This window comes from Mobula birostris, chromosome 21 (genome assembly GCF_030028105.1).
Source record: "Mobula birostris isolate sMobBir1 chromosome 21, sMobBir1.hap1, whole genome shotgun sequence".
Taxonomy (NCBI): Eukaryota; Metazoa; Chordata; class Chondrichthyes; order Myliobatiformes; family Myliobatidae; genus Mobula; species Mobula birostris.
The window spans coordinates 66,173,646-66,193,391 of NC_092390.1; the positions used below are offsets into that span (position 1 = coordinate 66,173,646).

Genomic DNA, 19,746 nt, shown 5'->3' on the forward strand with positions numbered 1-19,746 from the left:
GATACTCACCATGTAAATGAAGAGAGGCACAATGCTCTGTAGAGCTCCCATGTACTGGCTCAGCGCTGCATTAAACCTCTCAATGTAAGCATCCGGGCAGCTGACCTGCAAAAAGTATTTAGGACAGTGTTAAAGGAATACGCATGTCTAAGTAAAATACCAGCTGCATTATAGGTTCTATTTGTTTGCTTTGCAATTGATACTAATGTAGCTGTTTCAGATAGTGTGGAAGGTTATGAAGACTTAAAGATCTTTTCAGCAAGAAAAGTGAGTTTAGGATTGGCAAATTACTTTCAATCCAGATAACTGAGGTATTGCTATTATGGAAGATCAAACCAGGTAGGACCTGCACAATGACCGGTACTGCTCCTGAGAATGTTATGAAACAGAGGGAGTGCAAATGCAGAGTTCACTAGAAGCGATGTCACAGGCAGATAGATGGTAAAGAAGGCGTTTTGTATGCTGGCCTTCATCAGTCAGAGCATTCAGTATAGGTGTAGACATGGTGAATTCTATAATATGTTGACAAGGCTGCACTTGAGCAATGAGTACATTTTGGTTACTCCATTATAAGGAAAGACATTGTTAAACCAGAAAGAGTACATATGAGATTTACCAGGATGTTGCCCGTTTTGGCAGCCTGAGTTACAAGAGGCTGTGTAGTCTGGGATGTTATTTCCTGGAATATAGGAGAATAAGGAGTGACCTAATAGAGGGATCATGAGGAGAGCAGACAAGGTGAAAACTCATTCAATAGGGCATAGGTTTAAAATCAGAGGCGAGAGATTAAAATGGGATATTAGGCAAGTTCTTCATGCAAAGGGTGGTTGGAATATGAAGTGAGAGGCTGCCCGATAGACTCATTGGCAAGCAGATCTCATCAAAGTCTGAACCTTGAAGCTGTGGGGAGATGATCCCCACACATACATGGAGGATGCGAATGTCTTAACTGGATGGTGAGGATGGGAAACAGAGGTTAGAGTGCAGTTCAATGATTCTCCCTCAAACTGATCACTCTTCTCCCTATGCAGGCGGAACAGTACAGGCTAGGCTGGTGATCACGCAGCCCCATACCCACATACCCAGGAGGGAGAGGAAGAAGAGGATCAGGAACATGTGGGAAGTGGTACAATGGGCCCCTCTGTGACAATAGAGATCAGGGAATTCTCTACTAAGTAATTGGTAGGATTAGGGGAGAGGCACAGAGAGAAGCCAGCAGAGCCTCTTGTCACATGGTTTTTGTACTGGAGTGAGTCTGTCTAATAGAAGTGGCCATCCTAGGGGCAGGGGGGGGTGACAGCTGTCCCAAAATGCGATCAATAATGCCTTAAGGGCAGTACTTGCTTCCCATAAAGGTAATGATCATTATGGGATTGGTGGTCAGGATCAGGTACCCTTCCCTCCTAGTGTGGAATTTAAAACTCCTAGCTGAGTACAGCACAGTGGAGGAATGGACCAAAGTCCTTTGCCAGTGGGCTCTAATTACTGTAAGTGCAGCTATTTGGTTTAGAGTACACAAGGGAGGGTCCCTACAGTTGGGTTCACAAATTAGACAAGCGGCCTGGGGATGGCGGGCTGTGTGACTTTTAAGGAAATGCTTTTGCCATTACTCATAGCTAAGGAGCTGAAGGAACACATAAATGGAGTACCCATTCTCACCCTCTCTGCAATGTGGAGGGAGCACTGCCAAGGGAAGAGAGGTCAGGAAGCTGTAAAGGGAGAGGGATCATTCTTCAAGCCTTCTTCTGATAAGGACTCCTTTTTCCTCCAAGAATTCCTCCATATTCTGTTCAGGATTCCCTATGTCTCTTGCTGAAGGCTCTGCAAAGGACACCAGTGGACCTTCAGTGGCAGCAGGGGTAGCGGGGGGAGGCGGGGGGTGACACCTTCCCACCTCAGCGTTTGGAGATAGGGTCATTCACCCTGCACTCCTTCCTCTTGTAATAAAGTGTGAATATTTGAGTTTGAAAATGATGTGCGAAGTGTAGCCACAAGAGCTTGTTTTTGTTAAATCTGTATTGGATGGGTATTTTAATTAATCCTATGCTTCAGCAGAAAAGGTGACTGATTGAAATATTCTTCTACTTGGTACAGGAATTTGCAGGAGTTATCATCTTTTCAGAGGACTTTAAGTGGTTGTATGAATGTGTTAATATGTTGGGGCCTTGCACCAAGTAGTCTTTTCTTCCCCGTTCTTTAGAAAATTTGTTCTTCACTGAGGGAATTAATTGGTTGTTCTAAGTTTTGCAGTTACTTGTGAAAGTTCTGAAGGAAGAGAAGTACATGCATGGATTTTTATTTGTACTGTGTATTATTTTATCTGTTTTCTGTTGAATTGACTGCAGAGTGTGACCCAAATCTCACACTAGCCATGTGAAATCCAAGTTACGCCTTTGAAATCTGTGCATCTTTATTCCTGACACAAGATGTCCACATTTCAAAGGGAAATGGGAAATTCGGGAATTGATCATTGGTAGACAGTTAAATTGGAAACTTGGAATTCATATTTTGGAAGACTAGAAGATTTGGGGAACAATCGTTAGCTGTTGTCTTTGCTAATAAAGACTGTTTTATGTCTAAACACCCAGCTATTAGAAACAAGTGAGTTTGTGCTTTCAGAATGGCAAAGTGCTGGATACTGATGGAAATGGTGATGATGCTGACGTGTGGTAGGAGGTGCTATAACACATTCCTGTGTATGGCGTATAGATACACAAACAGAACTAACGTGTTGAATTGCTGGATTTGTACGACAACTGCTACCCACACCGCAGAAGGGATGACATTAATACCAATCCCTTTTGATGACACGGAGGAAGGCTGTTGGAGGAAGTTGTCTAGCATTGCAGGTCTTAGCATTCTGTTTTTGGGGAAGCCAGGAAGGAGAAGTCTCTTCCAGCCAAGCATGCCCCATAGTATGGTAACGGCCTTAAAGAACTAGAGCTTTAGTAACCCCCAGTGGAGTAAGAGCTTTAAGGACTGGTACTTTTCTGGGTTTGATTTATTTAATTCAAAGGTCCCAAATCTGAAAGTGATTCCCCAGGTGACAGGGAAGGGAAAGGAAAGGAATATTGGCACAGGCAGTATAGGCACAGATCCAGCCAGTCACTGGGACACATCGAGTGAGAGCAGGAGGAGTATCCTAACTGTGTCTACGCAAAAAAGGTGCTTTGAAAGTTGGCACCGCCTGGACACTGAATGGCACTTACTGGATATGTGGCTTCTAGGTCTTTCCGTGGCTCTCCACAGGGTGGTATGGTTGCCTCTATCTGGGGTATGTGGTGCTGTACATTCACCACCACAGTGCCCTTGCTGGTCAGTGTGGTAGGACTATCACAGAGGCAGAAAGGTCTTGGACAGACTTTCATAGTACGGTATGGCCAGACTGGCCTGGGAACTGATTCGGATGGCCTTAGATACCTGTTCACAAAGAAAGGTGGCATTTGTGCTATTATTGGTTAAGAATGTTGCACCTACATTACCGACAAGCCAGGGAATATCACTCACCTGGTAGTCACATCAGTAGTCAGTGGGTTAATGGGGGGGGGGGGGGGAGGGCAGTTCAAATAGTTATTACATTCTAGGGGAGGCTGCTGGGCTTTTGGGATACCAGCAGACTGGTAGATTACTGTAGTACACTGGGGGGGGGGGGGGGGAGAGGGTGAATGACTACTGGGTTTATAGTACTGGATATTGTACTTCTGTGTTTTATACCTAGTTTAGTGAGACATTCACAGGGGTTCATACCAGTCAGATTGTCAAGGTGTTGGGCGTTTCAAGAGGCGAAGTGTAATGTGAAGGGTTGGTTGGCTTATTTGCCAGTTGAAAGTCACTGAGGTGCTGGTCATTGATTGGCCCCTTCAAAGGATTCAGCAGCCCTTTCCCATAGGTTGCCTTTCGCACCACAGCATCGGCTTCCAGTTCTGGGCACCTCAGGGGTATAGGAATAGCACGTGCGAGAGACACAGAATTTTTCCTTTATTTCCAGGGGCTTTCTTCACACTCGATCAGTGCTGAAGAATCACTGGGAAAGTATGCTGCAGATGTAGGATTGCCCACATGCACACTTAGCTGAGTATCTGCTGAAGGTTTAGTTTTGTAGTTGTGCAACTTGGGGAGTCTTAACGAAGTATCTGTTATATTTGGAGTGTTATTGAATGCTTATCGTCATAGTTTTCATAACTTAGGGTGGCTTAGATGAGTATTTATTTGACATAAAAGTTTGGTCAAATGTTTTAATGTATGTCTGTAAAGAAATAGTTGATGTTCTTACTCATAAATAGTGGCTTCTGCCCCACTTACTAAACCCTTGAACCTGCATTCCCCATAACAATGGTATGCATTTGGAAAGGAGCTGTCAGAAATTATGGTCAAGGTGGGCACATTAGCAACATCCAAAAGCCATCTAGGTAAATTCAGAGTACATTTCTTATCAAAGTATGTATGCAATAGAGATTTGCCTTCTTGCAGGCTGCCACAAAAGAAACACCACAGAAAACACATTTTAAAAAAAACACACATAAAGACCATAAAACACGCAATGTGTGAAAAAAAGCACATGGAACATGAACTGCAGTGTCCCCAAAAGCGAGTTGACAGCTACGGAGCCCGTTCAGTGCTAAGGCCAGTGAAGCCCATATAGGAGCCCAATGACTGTAGGGCAACTCTGCTCCTGAACCTGGCAGCATGGGACACAACACTCTTGCATCTTCTGCCCAGTGGCAGCAGCGAGAATAGGAGGAGACTGGTCAAATACAGGCAGGCAGCACTAAACACCTATTCATTTTCTGCTCTCATCCTTGATTTTAATCTTGCTCAAGGCTTTAAATTAGCATGGAGTAACGGAACCGACCATGGGTTCATGTTCTGCCATCAGGAATCGACGCAGCCACCCCCAGCAATGGTTGCCCCTGCCATAGCTGCAGTCACTGCTCCACTCTCATCCACACTCAACTCCCCAGGTGACTGCAAAAGCGCCGATCATTTAGTCAGCTCAAAATTTCATCCATAAAAGAGAAATTACAGGTTGCAATCGATCACAGTTAAGAAATTTATCAAGTATATCTAATTGTTTTGTGAACTGTCTGCAATATGTTACCATTAGTCACTGGCACCATTTTGCCACACAATAAGTACATGGATAGAAGAGGTTCAGAGGGCTATGGGCCAAACTTAGAAAGATAGGGCAGGACAGTTAGGATGGACAAGATGAGCCAACGGCCCACTTCTGCGCTGTATGACTGTTCTAGCCTCATTTAGTAAAAACTAAAACTTTGGGTTAATTAGCGAATATGATCTGAAGAAAATAAATCCTTTTCAATATACACACAAAAACTGCTGGTGAACGCAGCAGGCCAGGTAGCATCTATAGGAAGAGGTACAGTCAACATTTTGGGCTGAGACTCTTCGTCAGGACTAACTGAAAGAAGAGCTAGTAAGAGATTTGAAAGTGGCAGGGGGAGGAGGAGATCCGAAATGATAGGCGAAGTCAGGAGGGGGAGGGATGGAGCCAAGAGCTGGACAGTTGATTGGCAAAAGGGATAAGTTAGGATAATGGGACGGGAGGCCTTGGGAGAAAGAAAGGGGGAGGGGGGAAGCCCGGAGGATGGGCAAGGAGTATAGTGAGAGAGACAGAGGGAGAAAAAGAGGAGAGAGAGAGAGAGAGAGAGAGAGAGAGAGAGAGAGAGAGAGAGAGAGAGAGAGAGAGAGAGAGAGAGAGAGAGAAAGAGGGGGGAGAATATTAATAATAAATAAATAACAGATGGGATACGAAGGGGAGGTGGGGCATTAACGGACGTTAGAGAAGTCAATGCTCATGCCATCAGGTTGGAGGCTACCCTGATGGAATATAAGGTATTGTTCCTCCGACCTGAGTGTGGCTTCATCTTGACAGTAGAGGAGGCTGTGGATAGACATATCAGACTTTCAAATCTCTTACTATCTCTTCTTTCAGTTAGTCCTGACGAAGGGTCTTGGCCCGAAACATCAACTGTACCTCTTCCTATAGATGCTGCCTGGCCTGCTGCGTTCACCAGCATTTTTTGTGTGTTGCTTGAAATTCCAGCATCTGCAGATTTCCTCGTGTTTGCGTTCTTATCAATATATTGTGTTCTCTCTTTTTTACTATAAATCAGCTTTCCACTTCCAGTATTTTGTACCTTTACCCACCCCCAGAAATTCTCATCTTTCTTTTTAATATTATTCCACCCAAGTATGGCAAACTACAACCATTCCAATTCCAGGTGCCAACTCCAATTCAGCATCCTCAATGGGAAGGCACCAGTGGGAAATGTGAGCCACAGAACTGTTGAAGTGTTTGAGAACTCTTCAGTGCAAAAGCAGATGCTGGCTTCCCAGAAGAGCTGACACTTAGACAAATATACAAACTATGCTGGTTGTGGGAAGCACCAACATGCAGCCACTCCACCTTCATTCAATGGAATTCTGTCTTGCTAAGATTCCTCAGCTTTACACAGGGGGGAACAAAAAATCACTGACACAAAAGAGGCAAATATGTCTTTACACTGCAAGCAACAATATTTGAATAGAGATTATGCAATTTTATTTTTGTTAATAATGTAATGTCACAAATCTTTTCTTATTGTTTTTAAGACCACAAGATATAGAGCAGAATTAGGTCATTTGGCCCATCGATCCGCTCTACCATTTCATCATAGCTGATCCAATTTTCCTCTCATCCCCAATCTCCTACTATCTCCCGTATGCCTTCATGCCCTGACCAATCAAGAATCTATCAACCTCAGCCTTAAATATAAAAGACTATCTCCACAGATGCCTATGGCAAAAAGTTCTACAGATAACGTGATCTCAATCTATAAATTAAATTTTATAGAGTCCTAGAGAAGTACAGCACAGACACAGGCTCTTTGACCCATCTAGTCCATGACAAACCATTTAAACTGCTTATTCCCATCGACCTGCAGCAGGACCATAGATCGCCACACCCTTATCATCCATCTACTTATCCAAACTTCTGTTAAACGTTGAAATCAAGCTTGTATGCACCACTTGTGCTGGCAGCTCATTCCATATTGTTACAACCCTTTGAGTGAAGTTTCCCCTCAAGTTCCCATTAAACCTTTCATCACCCTTAACCCATGACCTCTGGTTGTAGTCCCACACAATCTCATGGAAAGGTCTGCTTGTATTTACCCTGTCTATACCCCTCATAACTTTGTATAACTCGATCAAATTTCCTCTCATCTTCTACTTTCCAAGGAATAAAGTCCTAACCTATTCAATCTTTCCTTATAGAACATAGAATAGTACAGCACAGTACAGGCCCTTCAGCCCACATTGTTGTGCCGACCCTCAAACCCTGCCTCCCATATAACTCCCCACCTTAAATTCCTCCATATATCTGTCTAGTAGTCTCTTAAATTTCACTAGTATATCTGCCTCCACCACTGACTCAGGCAGGGTATTCCATGCACCAACCACTCTCTGAGTAAAAACCTTCCTCTAATATCCCCCTTGAACTTCCCACCCCTTAGCTTAAAGCCATGTCCCCTTGTATTGAGCAGTGGTGCCCTGGGGAAGATAGAGGTGTACAAGATAATAAGAGGAATAGATAGAGTGCGCTGGCTATCCACTCTATCTATTCCTCTTATTATCTTGTACACCTCTATCATGTCTCCTCTCATCCTCCTTCTCTCCAAAGAGTAAAGCCCTAGCTCCCTTAATCTCTGATCATAATGCATACTCTCTAAACCAGACAGCATACTGGTAAATCTCCTCTGTACCCTTTCCAATGCTTCCACATCCTTCCTATAGTGAGGCGATCAGAACTGGACACAGTACTCCAACTGTGGCCTAACCAGAGTTTTATAGAGCTGCATCATAACCTCATGACTGTTAAACTCTATTCCTCAACTTATGAAAGCTAACACCCCATAAGCTTTCTTAACTACCCTATCTACCTGTGAGGCAACTTTCAGGGATCTGTGGATATGTACCCCCAGATCCCTCTGCTCCTCCACACTACCAAGTATCCTGCCATTTACTTTGTACTCTGCCTTGGAGTTTGTACTTCCAAAGTGTACCACCTCACACTTCTCCGGGTTGAACTCCATCTGCCACTTTTCAGCCCACTTCTGCAACGTATCAATGTCTCTCTGTAATCTTCAACAACCCTCTACACTATCTACAACACCACCAATCTTTGTGTCGTCTGCAAACTTGCCAACCCACCCTTCTACCCACATCCAAGTCGTTAACATGTGTCGAACATGTCCCGACCTTAGAAATTGCCTAGGGTTACCCATAGCCCTCTGTTTTTCTGAGCTCCATGTATTCATCCAGGAGTCTCTTAAAAGACCCTATGGTATCTGCCTCCACCAGCCCATTCCACGCACTCACCACTCTCTGCGAGAAAAACTTACCCCCGACATCTCCGCTGTACCTACTTCCAAGCACCTTAAAACTGTGCCCTCTCGTGTTAGCCATCTCAGCCCTGGGAAAAAGCCTCTGACTATCCACACGATCAATGCCCCTCGTCATTAACTTTCTTCCACAAATGGAAATCTACTTAACCCCTGACAGGTGACAACCCTACAGTGATACTGACCTGCTTTAACTATGGTAAAATCAAACCGCAAGTGATACTCACCCACTGGTATCTGTAACTGTGGATATGACATTAAAGAGAGATTGAGTAGGCTGGATTGATTCATACTAGAATGTAGGAAGCAGAGGAATTACCATGAAATGATGAAGGGCACTGACTGGCTAGTCCAGTGCAGGGGTGTCTAGAAATAGAGGGTACAAATTTAAGTTAATAGGATATAAATATAAATGTAGATCTGAGGTCTAAACTTTTCTACAAGGAAGATGGTGAATCAGGAACAAGCTGCCAGGAGGTGGAGGAGACAATCTACTTACGCAAATTACTTACGTCAATGTAAACGTTTTCTGATCTTGCGCTGATGTAAACTATTTACATTTTATACCTGTGCAGAACAGATGCCAAAGGACTGGAAAATTGCAAATGTCACTCCAATTTTTAAGAAAGGAGGAAGGCAGCAGAAAGGAAATCATGGATCAGTTAGCCTGACCTCAGTGGTTGGAAAGACGTTGGAGTCAATTGTTAAAGATGAGATGATGGAGTACTTGGTGACACAGGATAAGGTGGTACAAAGTCAGCATGGTTTCCTTCGGAGAAAATCTTGCTTGACAAATCTGCTGGAATTCTTGGAGGAGATTACAAGTAGGATAGATAAAGAGGATGCAATCGATGTTGTATATTTGGGACTTTCAAAAGGCCTTTGACAAGTGCTGCACATGAGGCTGCTTTCAAGTTAAGAGCCCATGGTATCACAGGAAAGTTACTAACACGGTTAAAGCATTGACTGATTGGTAGAGGTAGCAAGCAGGTATAAAGAGATCTTTTCTGGTTGGCTGCCAGTGACTAGTGGTGTTCTGCAGGGTCAGTTTTGGGACCACTTCTTTTAATGCTGTATATAAGTGATTTAGCTGATGGAATATATGGCTTTGTTGCCAAGTTTGCAGATGATATTAAGATTGGTGGAGGGGCAGGTAGTGTTAAGAAAATAGGTAGGATGCAGAAGGACTTCAGACAGATTTGGAGAATGGGTAAGGAAGTGGTAAATGAAATACAATGTTGGAAAATGCATGGTCATGCACTTGGTAGAAGAATTAATTTGCGAACTATTTTCTAAATGGGGAGAAAATCCAGGAAACTGAAATGCAGAGAGACTTGGGAGTCCTTGTGCAGAACACCCTGAAGGTTAACTTGCAGGTTGAGTTGGTGGCAAGGAAGGCAAATGCCACATCAGCATTCATTTCAAGAAGTCTAGAATACAAGAGCAAGGATGTGATGCTGAGGCTGCATAAGGCACTGGTAAGGACACACACACACACGTTACTGACAGAACCTGATCTTCAAGAAAAATCTGCTTATGTCCACCATACCTCATTCAAAACAACTTTCAGAGGACCTTAGAAGAACTGTAGAGATGCATGAAGCTGGAAAGGCTACAAAAGCATTTCTAATGACCTGACTGTTTGTCAGTCCACAGCAAGAGAAATTGTCTACAAATGGAGGAAACTCAGTACTGTTGCTACTCTCCCCCGGAGTGGGGATCCTGCAAAGATCACACCAAGAGCACAATGTGCAATACTGAAGGAGGTGAAAAAGAACCAAAAGGTAACGGCAAAAGACCTGCAGAAATCTCTGAAACTTGCTAAAGTCTCTATTCATGTGCCCACACACTGAATAAGAATGGTGTTCATGGAAGGACATCATGGAGGAAACCACTGCTCTGGGACAATGTTCTACGGACAAATGAGACAAAAGTTGAACTTTTTGGCAGAAATGCACATTGTTACGTTTGGAGGAAAAGGGGCACTGCACACCAACATCCCACCTGTGAAGCATGGTGGAAGGATAATCATGGTTTGGGGCTGCTTTGCTGTCTCAAGGCCTGGACAGCTTGCAATTGTTAAGGGAACAAGACATTTTACAGGAGGATATCAGGATAGCGGTTCGTTACCTGAAGCTTGACAGAAGTTGGATAATGCAACAAGATAATAATCTGAAAGTTAACAACAGAATGGTTTAAAAAGAAAAATATTTGTGTTTTGGAATGGCCGAGTCAAAGTACTGACCTTAATCCTATAAATGTTGTGGAAGAATGCAAAGCAAGCAGTTCATGCAAGGAAGCCCACCAACATCCCAGAGTTGAAGTCGTTTTTTTTTAAAAGAAGGAATTGTCTAAAGCTCCTCCAAGCTGATGTGCAAGACTAATGAACAGTTACCGGAAATGTTTCGTTGAAGTTATTGCTGTACAAGGGGGTCACACCAGTTACTGAAAGCAAAGGTTCACATACATTTTCCAACTAATATATGCAATATTGGATCATTTTATAAATAAACAAGTATAATTTTTTGTGTTATTTATTTAATTGGGTTCTCATTAGCTAGTTTCAGGTGTGAAAATCTGGTCATATTTATGCAGAAATAGGGAAAATTCTGCAGGGTTCACAAACTTTCTAGAACCACTGCATTTGATTTCAGTAAATTGAAATGTCATATGAATTAGGCTTCAGTAATGTATACAGAATATCTGTGCAAAGTTATGCATTCACTCTCCAGCAACTATCTTTGAAAGGCAGCTCAAACCATCCAATGAAAAGAATGTGCACTGTAGTGGCTGAAGAAGCTTCTAGGTCTTAATTCTTTAAAAAAATGCAACTAAGATTAACCAGGAACCACAAACAAAACTGCTTGACCATCTACAAAAGAAACTTTACCTGTCAAATGCACAAAATACAAATAAAAACTTCTTAAGTGCCGGGCCATCAGGCTGCAGGAGGAGTCGGATTAGGTTCAGAAGAGCTGACCTGGGTGGAGACCGTGCTGCTGCCTGCTACTTGGAGGCATCGGAGTTGCTGCCTGGCAGCTGGCGCGAAGACTGCGTGCAGTGAAACCATGAGTGACTGTCTTGGATATTTCTTTTGCGATCGTAAGACTCTGTTGGACAGTTATTGCCACAGGCCTGCTTCCCTTGTTTGGTGGAAAGACACGTAATGAGGCCATGTTGTAGCTAGGACTAGGCTTATCCTCAGGCTTGCGTTGTATCATGGCGTCCGGGCTTGGTTGGGAGGGGTGGCTTCTGCCGGTGCTGCTTCCAGGGGTGGATCAGTGGAATTACAGGTTGGACTGCTGAGAACCATCAATTTTCAGGACTTTTTTTTTTAAAAAGTGCAATCGTGAACAATAGCCAGATCAGAAATGCTGATCAAGTCCACTAGTTCTCAAAGAGAACTCTGATAGGCCAATCAGATGGTTCACTGCTGCTCAGCGACAGAACACAAAAAAATCATGTGTACAATTAAGAAACATTAAAGAATAGTAGAAATACTGGAGTCATGATGATCATGATGAAGTCTGCTGGAGAGAGACATTTATACACATGCTGTCCTCCATAATTCAAAGAGATTGAAGGATAAGGCTGCAGGGTGACAAAACGTGGCAGGAGCACTTGGAACTAAAAACTAATCCCTACCGGGAGAAAACAGCACCTGTTCTTTCCGCACTGTTCTCCAGCTGTTTAAGGACTAAGTCCAGCTGGAACATAACTCACAAGTGCTCTTGAAAGTCAGGAATTAACCCTACCTACCAACAACTAAGCATTGCCATCCTGGTCCCTTTCATAATAGCTTATGAAGAAGCATGTGACTTCTCTCCCAGAGATGATAGGTGTTTGTGCACTAGACTCTTGAAAGCTTGGACCCCATCGTCACATTAGCTCAGGGACTTGGACTACAAGTTTGTTTTCTTACATGTCTATGTTCTTTCTTTCTCTTTTTTACTTTCTCATTATTTTGAACACGTGTGTATGGTTTTGCATCTTGAGCCCAGAGAAACGCCTTCTCATTCGGCTACATCCATTCACAAACACTAAGAAACACCAAGCCATTTTCTCCCATCCACTGCCACAAACCTCATAGATCCCACACCCCGCAACTGCCATTTCTACTTCCTACCCAAAATCCACAAACCCACTTGTCCAGGCAGACTGATTATTTCAGCTTGTTCCTGCCCCACTGAACTGGTATTTGCATATCTCGACTGTTTTAACCCCCCTAGTTTAGTCCCTTCCTACCTACATCCGTGACACTTCACACACTCTAGATCTTTTCAATGATTTCAGGTTCCCTGGCCCCAACATCTTATCTTTGCTATGGACGTCCAGTCCATATACACCTCCATCCCCCACCAGGAAGGCCTCAAAGCTCTCTGTTTTTTGCTGGACACCAGACCAAACGAGTTCCCTCCACCACCACTCTCCTCCGACTAGCAGAACTTGTCCTCACTCTATACAATTTCTCCTTTGGCTCCTCCCACTCCCTTCAATCAAAAGGTATAGCCAAGGGTACTGGCATGGGTCCCAATTATGCCTGCCTGTTTGTCGGCTACATGGAACAGTTAATGTTCCAAGCCTATACTGGTAACTGTCCCGTACTTTTCCTATGCTACATCGATGACAGCATTGATGCTGTTTCCTGCACCCATGCTGAACTCATCGACTTCATCCACTTTGCCTCTAATTTCCACCCTGCCCTCAAATTTTCCAACACCTCCTTCCCATTTCTCGATCTCACTGTCTCTATCTCAGAAGGCAGCTTATCCACCGATGTCTATTATAAACCCACAGACTCTCACAGCTACCTGGACTATACTTTTTCCCGCACTGTTAAATGCAAAAACTCCATCCCCCTTCTCCACCACATCTGCCCTCAGGATGAGGCTTTTCATTCGAGAATGAAGGAGATGTCCTCTTTTTTTTTAAAAGAAGGGGCTTCCGTTTCTCCACCATCAACAGTACCCTCAACCGCATCCCTTCCATTTCACGCTCCCATCCCCTTTCCCTTCTCTCACCTCAGCTCCTTGCCCGCCCATTGCCTGCCTCCCTCTGTGCTCCTTCCCCCTTTCTTCCATGGCCTTCTGTCTCTTTCACTAATCAACTTCCCAGCTCTTTACTTCATCCCTCCTCCTTCAGGTTTCCCCTATCACCTGGTGTTTCTCTCTCCCCTCCCCCCCACACTTTAAATCTACTCCTCAGCTTTTTTTCTCCAGACCTGCCGAAGGGTTTTGGCCTGAAATGTCAACTGTACTTCTTTCCATTGATACTGGCTGGTCTCCTGAGTTCACCCAGCATGATCTGTGTGCTGTTCGGCTATATCCGAATGACAATTAACCTTGATTTGACTTCCAAAGTAAATGCTATAGTCCTGAAGCAAACAGTGATCCAACCTGAATCACCAACATATGTAAGAGAAAGGAGACATTGGAAATAAACAGCTGGCGAAAGTTTTTGACCCGAATCATTCATGGCATCTTTTTCTACTGATGCCTTTTACATAGAAACAGACAACCTACAGCATAATACAGGCCCTTCGGCCCACAATGCTGTGCCGAACATGCATTTACTTCAGAAATTACCTAGTATTACCCATAGCCCTCTATTTTTCTAAGCGCCATGTACCTATCCAGGAGCACCTTCAAAGACCCTGTCGTATCTGCCTCCACCACAGTCGCCGGCAGCCCATTTCACGCACTCACCACTCATCACTTTGTGTCATCAGCAAATTTACTAACCCATCCCTCCACTTTCTCATCCAGGTCACTTATAAAAATCACAAAGAGAAGGGGTCCCAGAACAGATTCCTAAGGTACACCACTGGTCACCAACCTCCATGCAGAATGTCACCAGTCTACAACCACTCTTTGCCTTTTGTGGGCAAACCAATTCTGGATTCACAAAGCAAGGTCCCCTTGGATCCCATGCCTCCTTACTTTCTCAATAAGTCTTGCATGAGGTACCTTATCAAATGCCTTGCTGAAATCCATATACACTACATCTACTGCTCTACCTTCATCAATGTGTTTAGTCACATCCTCAAAAAAAAATCAATCAGGCTCGTAAGGCACAACCTGCCTTGAACAAAGCCATGCTGACTATTCCTAATCATATAATGCCTCTCCGAATGTTCATAAATCCTGCCTCTCAAGATCTTTTCCAACAACTTACCAACCACTGAAATAAGACTCACTGGTCTATAATTTCCTGGGCTATCTCTACTCCCTTTCATGAATAAGGGAACAACATCTTCAAACCCTCCAATCCTCCAGAACCACTCCAGTCCCGAATGATGATACCAAGATCATTGCCAAAGTCTCAGCAATCCCTCCCTCACCTTCCACAGTAGTCTGAGGTACATCTCATCCAGTCCCAGTGACTTATCCAACGATGTTTTCCAAAAGCTCAAGCGCATCCTCTTTCTTAATGTCTATTTGCTCAAGCTTTTCAGTCCGCCCTAAGTCATCCCCACAATCGCCAAGATCCTTTTCCATGGTGAATACTGAAGCAAGGTATTCATTAAGTACCTCTGCTATCTCCTCCAGTTCCATACACACTTTTCCACTGTCACACTTGATTGGTCCTATTCTCTCATGTCTTACCTTCTTGCTCTTCACATACTTGTAGAATGCCTTGGGGTTTTCCTTAATCCCATGGCTCCTTCTGGCTCTCCTATTACATTCTCAAGCTCCATCCTGCTGGCCTTATAATTCTTTGGATCGCTATCATTACCTAGTTTTTTTTTTAAACTTTTCGTAAGCTTTTCTTTTCTTCTTAACTAGATTTTCAAAAGCCTTTGGACCCATGGTTCCTGTACCCTTTCCCTGTGTTACTGGAATGTAGCTATGCAAAACATCACGCAAATATCCCCTGAACATTTGCCACATTTCTGCCATATATTTCCCCAGGAACAGCTGTTTCCAATTTATGCTTCCAAGTTCCTGCCTGATAGCTTCATATTTCCTCTTACTACAATTAAACGCTTTCCTACTTGTCTGTTCCTATCCCTCTCCAATGCTATGGTAAAGGAGATAGAATGGTGATCACTATCTCCAAAATGCTCTCCCACTGAGAGATCCGACACCTGACCAGGTTCATTTCCCAATACTAGGTCAAGTACAGCTTCTCCTCTTGTAGGCTTATATACATATTGTGTCAGGAAACCTTCCTGAACACCCAACAAACTTCAGCCCATCTAAACTCCTCGATCTGGAGAGATGCCAATCAACATTGTGGTAATTAAAATATCCCACACAACAACCCTGTTATTATTACATCTTTCCAGAATCTGTCTCCGTATCTGCTCCTCAATGACCCTGTTACTACTAGGTGGTCTATAAAAAACACCCAGTAGAGTTATTGACCCCCTGCTATTCCTACCTTCTACCTACAGAGACACAGAAGACAATCCGTCCATGACTTCCTCCTTTTCTGCAGCCATGACACTATCTCTGATCAGCAGTACCATGCCCCCACCTCTTTTGCCTCCCTCCTTGTCCCTTCTGAAACATCTAAAGCCTGGCACTCTAAGTAGCCATTCCTGCCCTTAGATGTTACAGAAACATCTAAGTCTCTGTAATGGCCACAACATCATAGTTCCAAGTACTGATCCATGCTCTAAGTGCATTCACTTTGTTCCTGATACTCATGTTTTTGATCGAGTATTTCCAGCATTCTGTTTATGCTTCAGATTTCCAATTTCTTTTTGATTTTCAAAATCTTGTTTTGTTGAATAAAAAAAAAGCTTAAGAGTCAGAGCACATCAGTGAAACAGATTGTTTCACCCAATCTGTCCATGCCAACTGGAATGCTCATATGCCCACGTCAAACCCAAATACATCTCTAAGTCACCTCTCAGTCTTCTACTCTTCAAGGAATAAAGTCCTGGGTTTCCAAACCTCTCCCCATAACTCGGACCCTCAATTCCAGGCAACATTGTCATAAACCTTTGTTGTATTCAGAGAGTAATACAGCATGGAATCAGGCCCTTCTGTCCAGCTTACACATACCAAACATGGTGCTCAGCAAGCTAGTCCCATTTGCCTACATTTGACCTTTATTCTTCTCTCTCCTGTGCAAATGTTTTTTAAAATATTATTTTGCCTGATTCAATTAATCACTTTCTCTGGTCATTCTGAACAACACAACTCCCGCCCTGCATGAGGTTTTCCCGTGTTTCCCTTTTAAATCCCCCCCCACCTAAAATCTATGCTCTCTAGTTTCTAGCTCTCCTCCTCTGTATATTCAGTCTACCTACACTTTCACTATTTTATGCACCTTTATAAGGATATCCCTCAATGCCTGCATTTCAAGGAAAAAGTCCTAGCCTACCCAACCTCTTCCTTTAGCACAGTTCCTCAAGTTCTGACAGCATCCTCAGATTTCTTTCCATATTAATGAGGTTTTTCCCCATAATAGGGCAACCAAAACCATACAACATAGTACTCCAAGTGCAGTCTCATCTGTATCTTATGTACAAATGAACTGAGCAATATCTTATTCTCATCTTCAAAAAAATATGCAACTCAACAGTGACCAGCAAAGATAAACCTAAAGGAATGTATTCATTCAAACAATCAAGTTCGAATTTCCAGATAAATCTAATGCAAATTCTCCATTCTTTTGAATTACATATACATATCACTCAGACCCCGCTTAATGGTGAGGATGCGTTCCTCAGAGGGGGAGCGCCACATAAATCAGCCCTGTGCGGAGTCATCACAGCATTACATAAATGGACCTGTGTGCCTGATTTTTTTTAAAAAATCAAACCCGAGATACCTATTGTTTTACATAAACACAGTAATTGGAGGAGTAACAAACACGCAAGTAGGCCTAACCTGTACATCAGTGGAGGGAAGCAGCTGCTGGTTACATCTTAGAGGGGGACCAGGTGGTGGGTCCTTCTCCAACTTTGGCTTCTTCAAGTAGGCTTCAAGATTTGAGAGCCTTAAGTTTCCTCCCCTGAAGCAGTTCTTGGTAGCAAGAAATCATGTCGAGAACACACCTCTTTGCCTTATTGATTCAATCCCAGTCAGGGTCATTACCAATCAACACTGCAAACTTCAAAGAGATACCAGTATCAATTTGAAGCTCACCAGCTGCCAAACACTGTATCACTTGTAGTTTCACATCGGTGCTAAGACCATCTACTGAGAGCAATAGAGTCCAGCTATACCAAAACCATGGCGAAAGTTGTATCACCAGACGGAGAAACAGCAGTGTTCGAGCTCCTGGCTGGTGTGCTGCAAGGAGACGCTCTGGCACCCGACATCTTTATAATCGTCCTTGATTACGCTCTACGTCAAGCTACCAAAGATAATGACAGGCTTGGTTTTACCATAAAACCACAGCGAACCAAAAGGGTCAGACCAGTTACACTCACAGATCTCGATTTTGCAGATGACATAGTCCTGCTTTCTGACCAGATGGAGGAAGCACAGCAGCTACTGACAAAAGTGGAAGTTGAGTGCAATAAAGTTGGACTTCACCTAAATGCTAAAAAGACAGAGTACATGGTGTTTAACTGCGACGAAATACTCTCAAGACTGTAGAGAATGATACCATTAAGAAAGTCTTTGACTGCAAGTATCTCAGGTCAAGAATGTTGAGTTCGGAGAAGGACATAAAGATACGAAAAGCGCTGGCTTGGAGGGCTATGAATGACATGAAGGAAATCTGGAAGTCAAACCTGGCCAGAGGGCTTAAAAAGAGGATTTTCATAGCAGTCATAGAGTCCATTATCACGTACGGATGCGAGACGTGGACAGTCACCAAGACGATGCGAAAGTCTCTGGATGGTTGCTATACACGAATGCTTCGGATGGCTCTTGATGTGAGTTGGCAACAGCACATGACGAACGTCGAGCTCTATAACAACCTACCGATGCTCACCACTAAAATCGAGGTGAGAAGACTGCAACTAGCGGGGCACTGTCTATGCCACCCCGAGCTACCTGCCAGCCTAGTTATCATATGGGAGCCCAAGCATGGGAGGATGAACCCTGGGCGCCCTCCCAAGACTATGGTCAACACGCTCCTAGAAGACAGCAGCGCGGCTAATGTAGATGAACTGAACACACTGATGAGGGAGAGGGAGAAGTGGAGAGTGCGTCATTGTGCCCGACGCCAGCCCCCTAGGCCTGAGTTGACGTCGTAGTAGTAGTTAATGCTTTTTCTAGACATCTTAGACGTACTACCCTCACTGGAAGTTGCAGGCCGTTTTCCAGACGTCATGGGTGAAAACAATGGAATAAATTGGTGAGAGAGTAAGAAAGTTTACACATGCAGGGGAAGACAGAGCCATGATTGGCTGTGAATGGCTCAAGAGACATTCTGCTTTCATTGGCTGATTGAATGTTTACCGCAATGGCAGCCGCTTGAGAAGTTTTGAAGTGTTCATTAGAATGAATTTTTGTCATTTAAAAAAATTTCAATAAAGAATTGAATAACCACACTGTAAACTATCAGCACTATGTATTGTGCATGCGCATACACTATTTTAAAATACATACACATACACACACAAAAACAATTCTTACTGTAGTTCAGGTTCATTTTACTGTCAAAGTTTACATGTTCAATACAACTCTAATATTTGTCTTCTCCAGATAGCCATGAAATACACAAGTAAAAGACTATGGTCAACACGCTCCTAGAAGACAGCGGCGCGGCTAATGTAGATGAACTGAACACACTGATGAGGGAGAGGGAGAAGTGGAGAGTGCGTCATCGTGCCCGACGCCAGCCCCCTAGGCCTGAGTTGACGTCGTAGTAGTAGTTAATGCTTTTTCTAGACATCTTAGACGTACTACCCTCACTGGAAGTTGCAGGCCGTTTTCCAGACGTCATGGGTGAAAACAATGGAATAAATTGGTGAGAGAGTAAGAAAGTTTACACATGCAGGGGAAGACAGAGCCATGATTGGCTGTGAATGGCTCAAGAGACATTCTGCTTTCATTGGCTGATTGAATGTTTACCGCAATGGCAGCCGCTTGAGAAGTTTTGAAGTGTTCATTAGAATGAATTTTTGTCATTTAAAAAAATTTCAATAAAGAATTGAATAACCACACTGTAAACTATCAGCACTATGTATTGTGCATGCGCATACACTATTTTAAAATACATACACATACACACACAAAAACAATTCTTACTGTAGTTCAGGTTCATTTTACTGTCAAAGTTTACATGTTCAATACAACTCTAATATTTGTCTTCTCCAGATAGCCATGAAATACACAAGTAAAAGAAAAACTTGCAGACCCCAGAATTCCCAACCCCTGCCCCACAAAAACAAAATCCCCAACACCCTCCCTGCAGGATAAAAACAGCAACAATA

General features: G+C 43.5%; 1 protein-coding gene across 1 annotated transcript in view; it reads right to left on the bottom strand.

Moving 5' to 3' along the window:
- Nucleotides 1-19,746, bottom strand: part of cacul1 (CDK2 associated cullin domain 1) — a 164,068-nt gene that overhangs the window by 93,657 nt on the left and 50,665 nt on the right. The window contains exon 4 of the mRNA XM_072239633.1: nucleotides 10-105. Within this exon, the coding sequence (XP_072095734.1) occupies nucleotides 10-105 (96 nt within the window). The remainder of the gene's footprint in view (nucleotides 1-9; nucleotides 106-19,746) is intronic.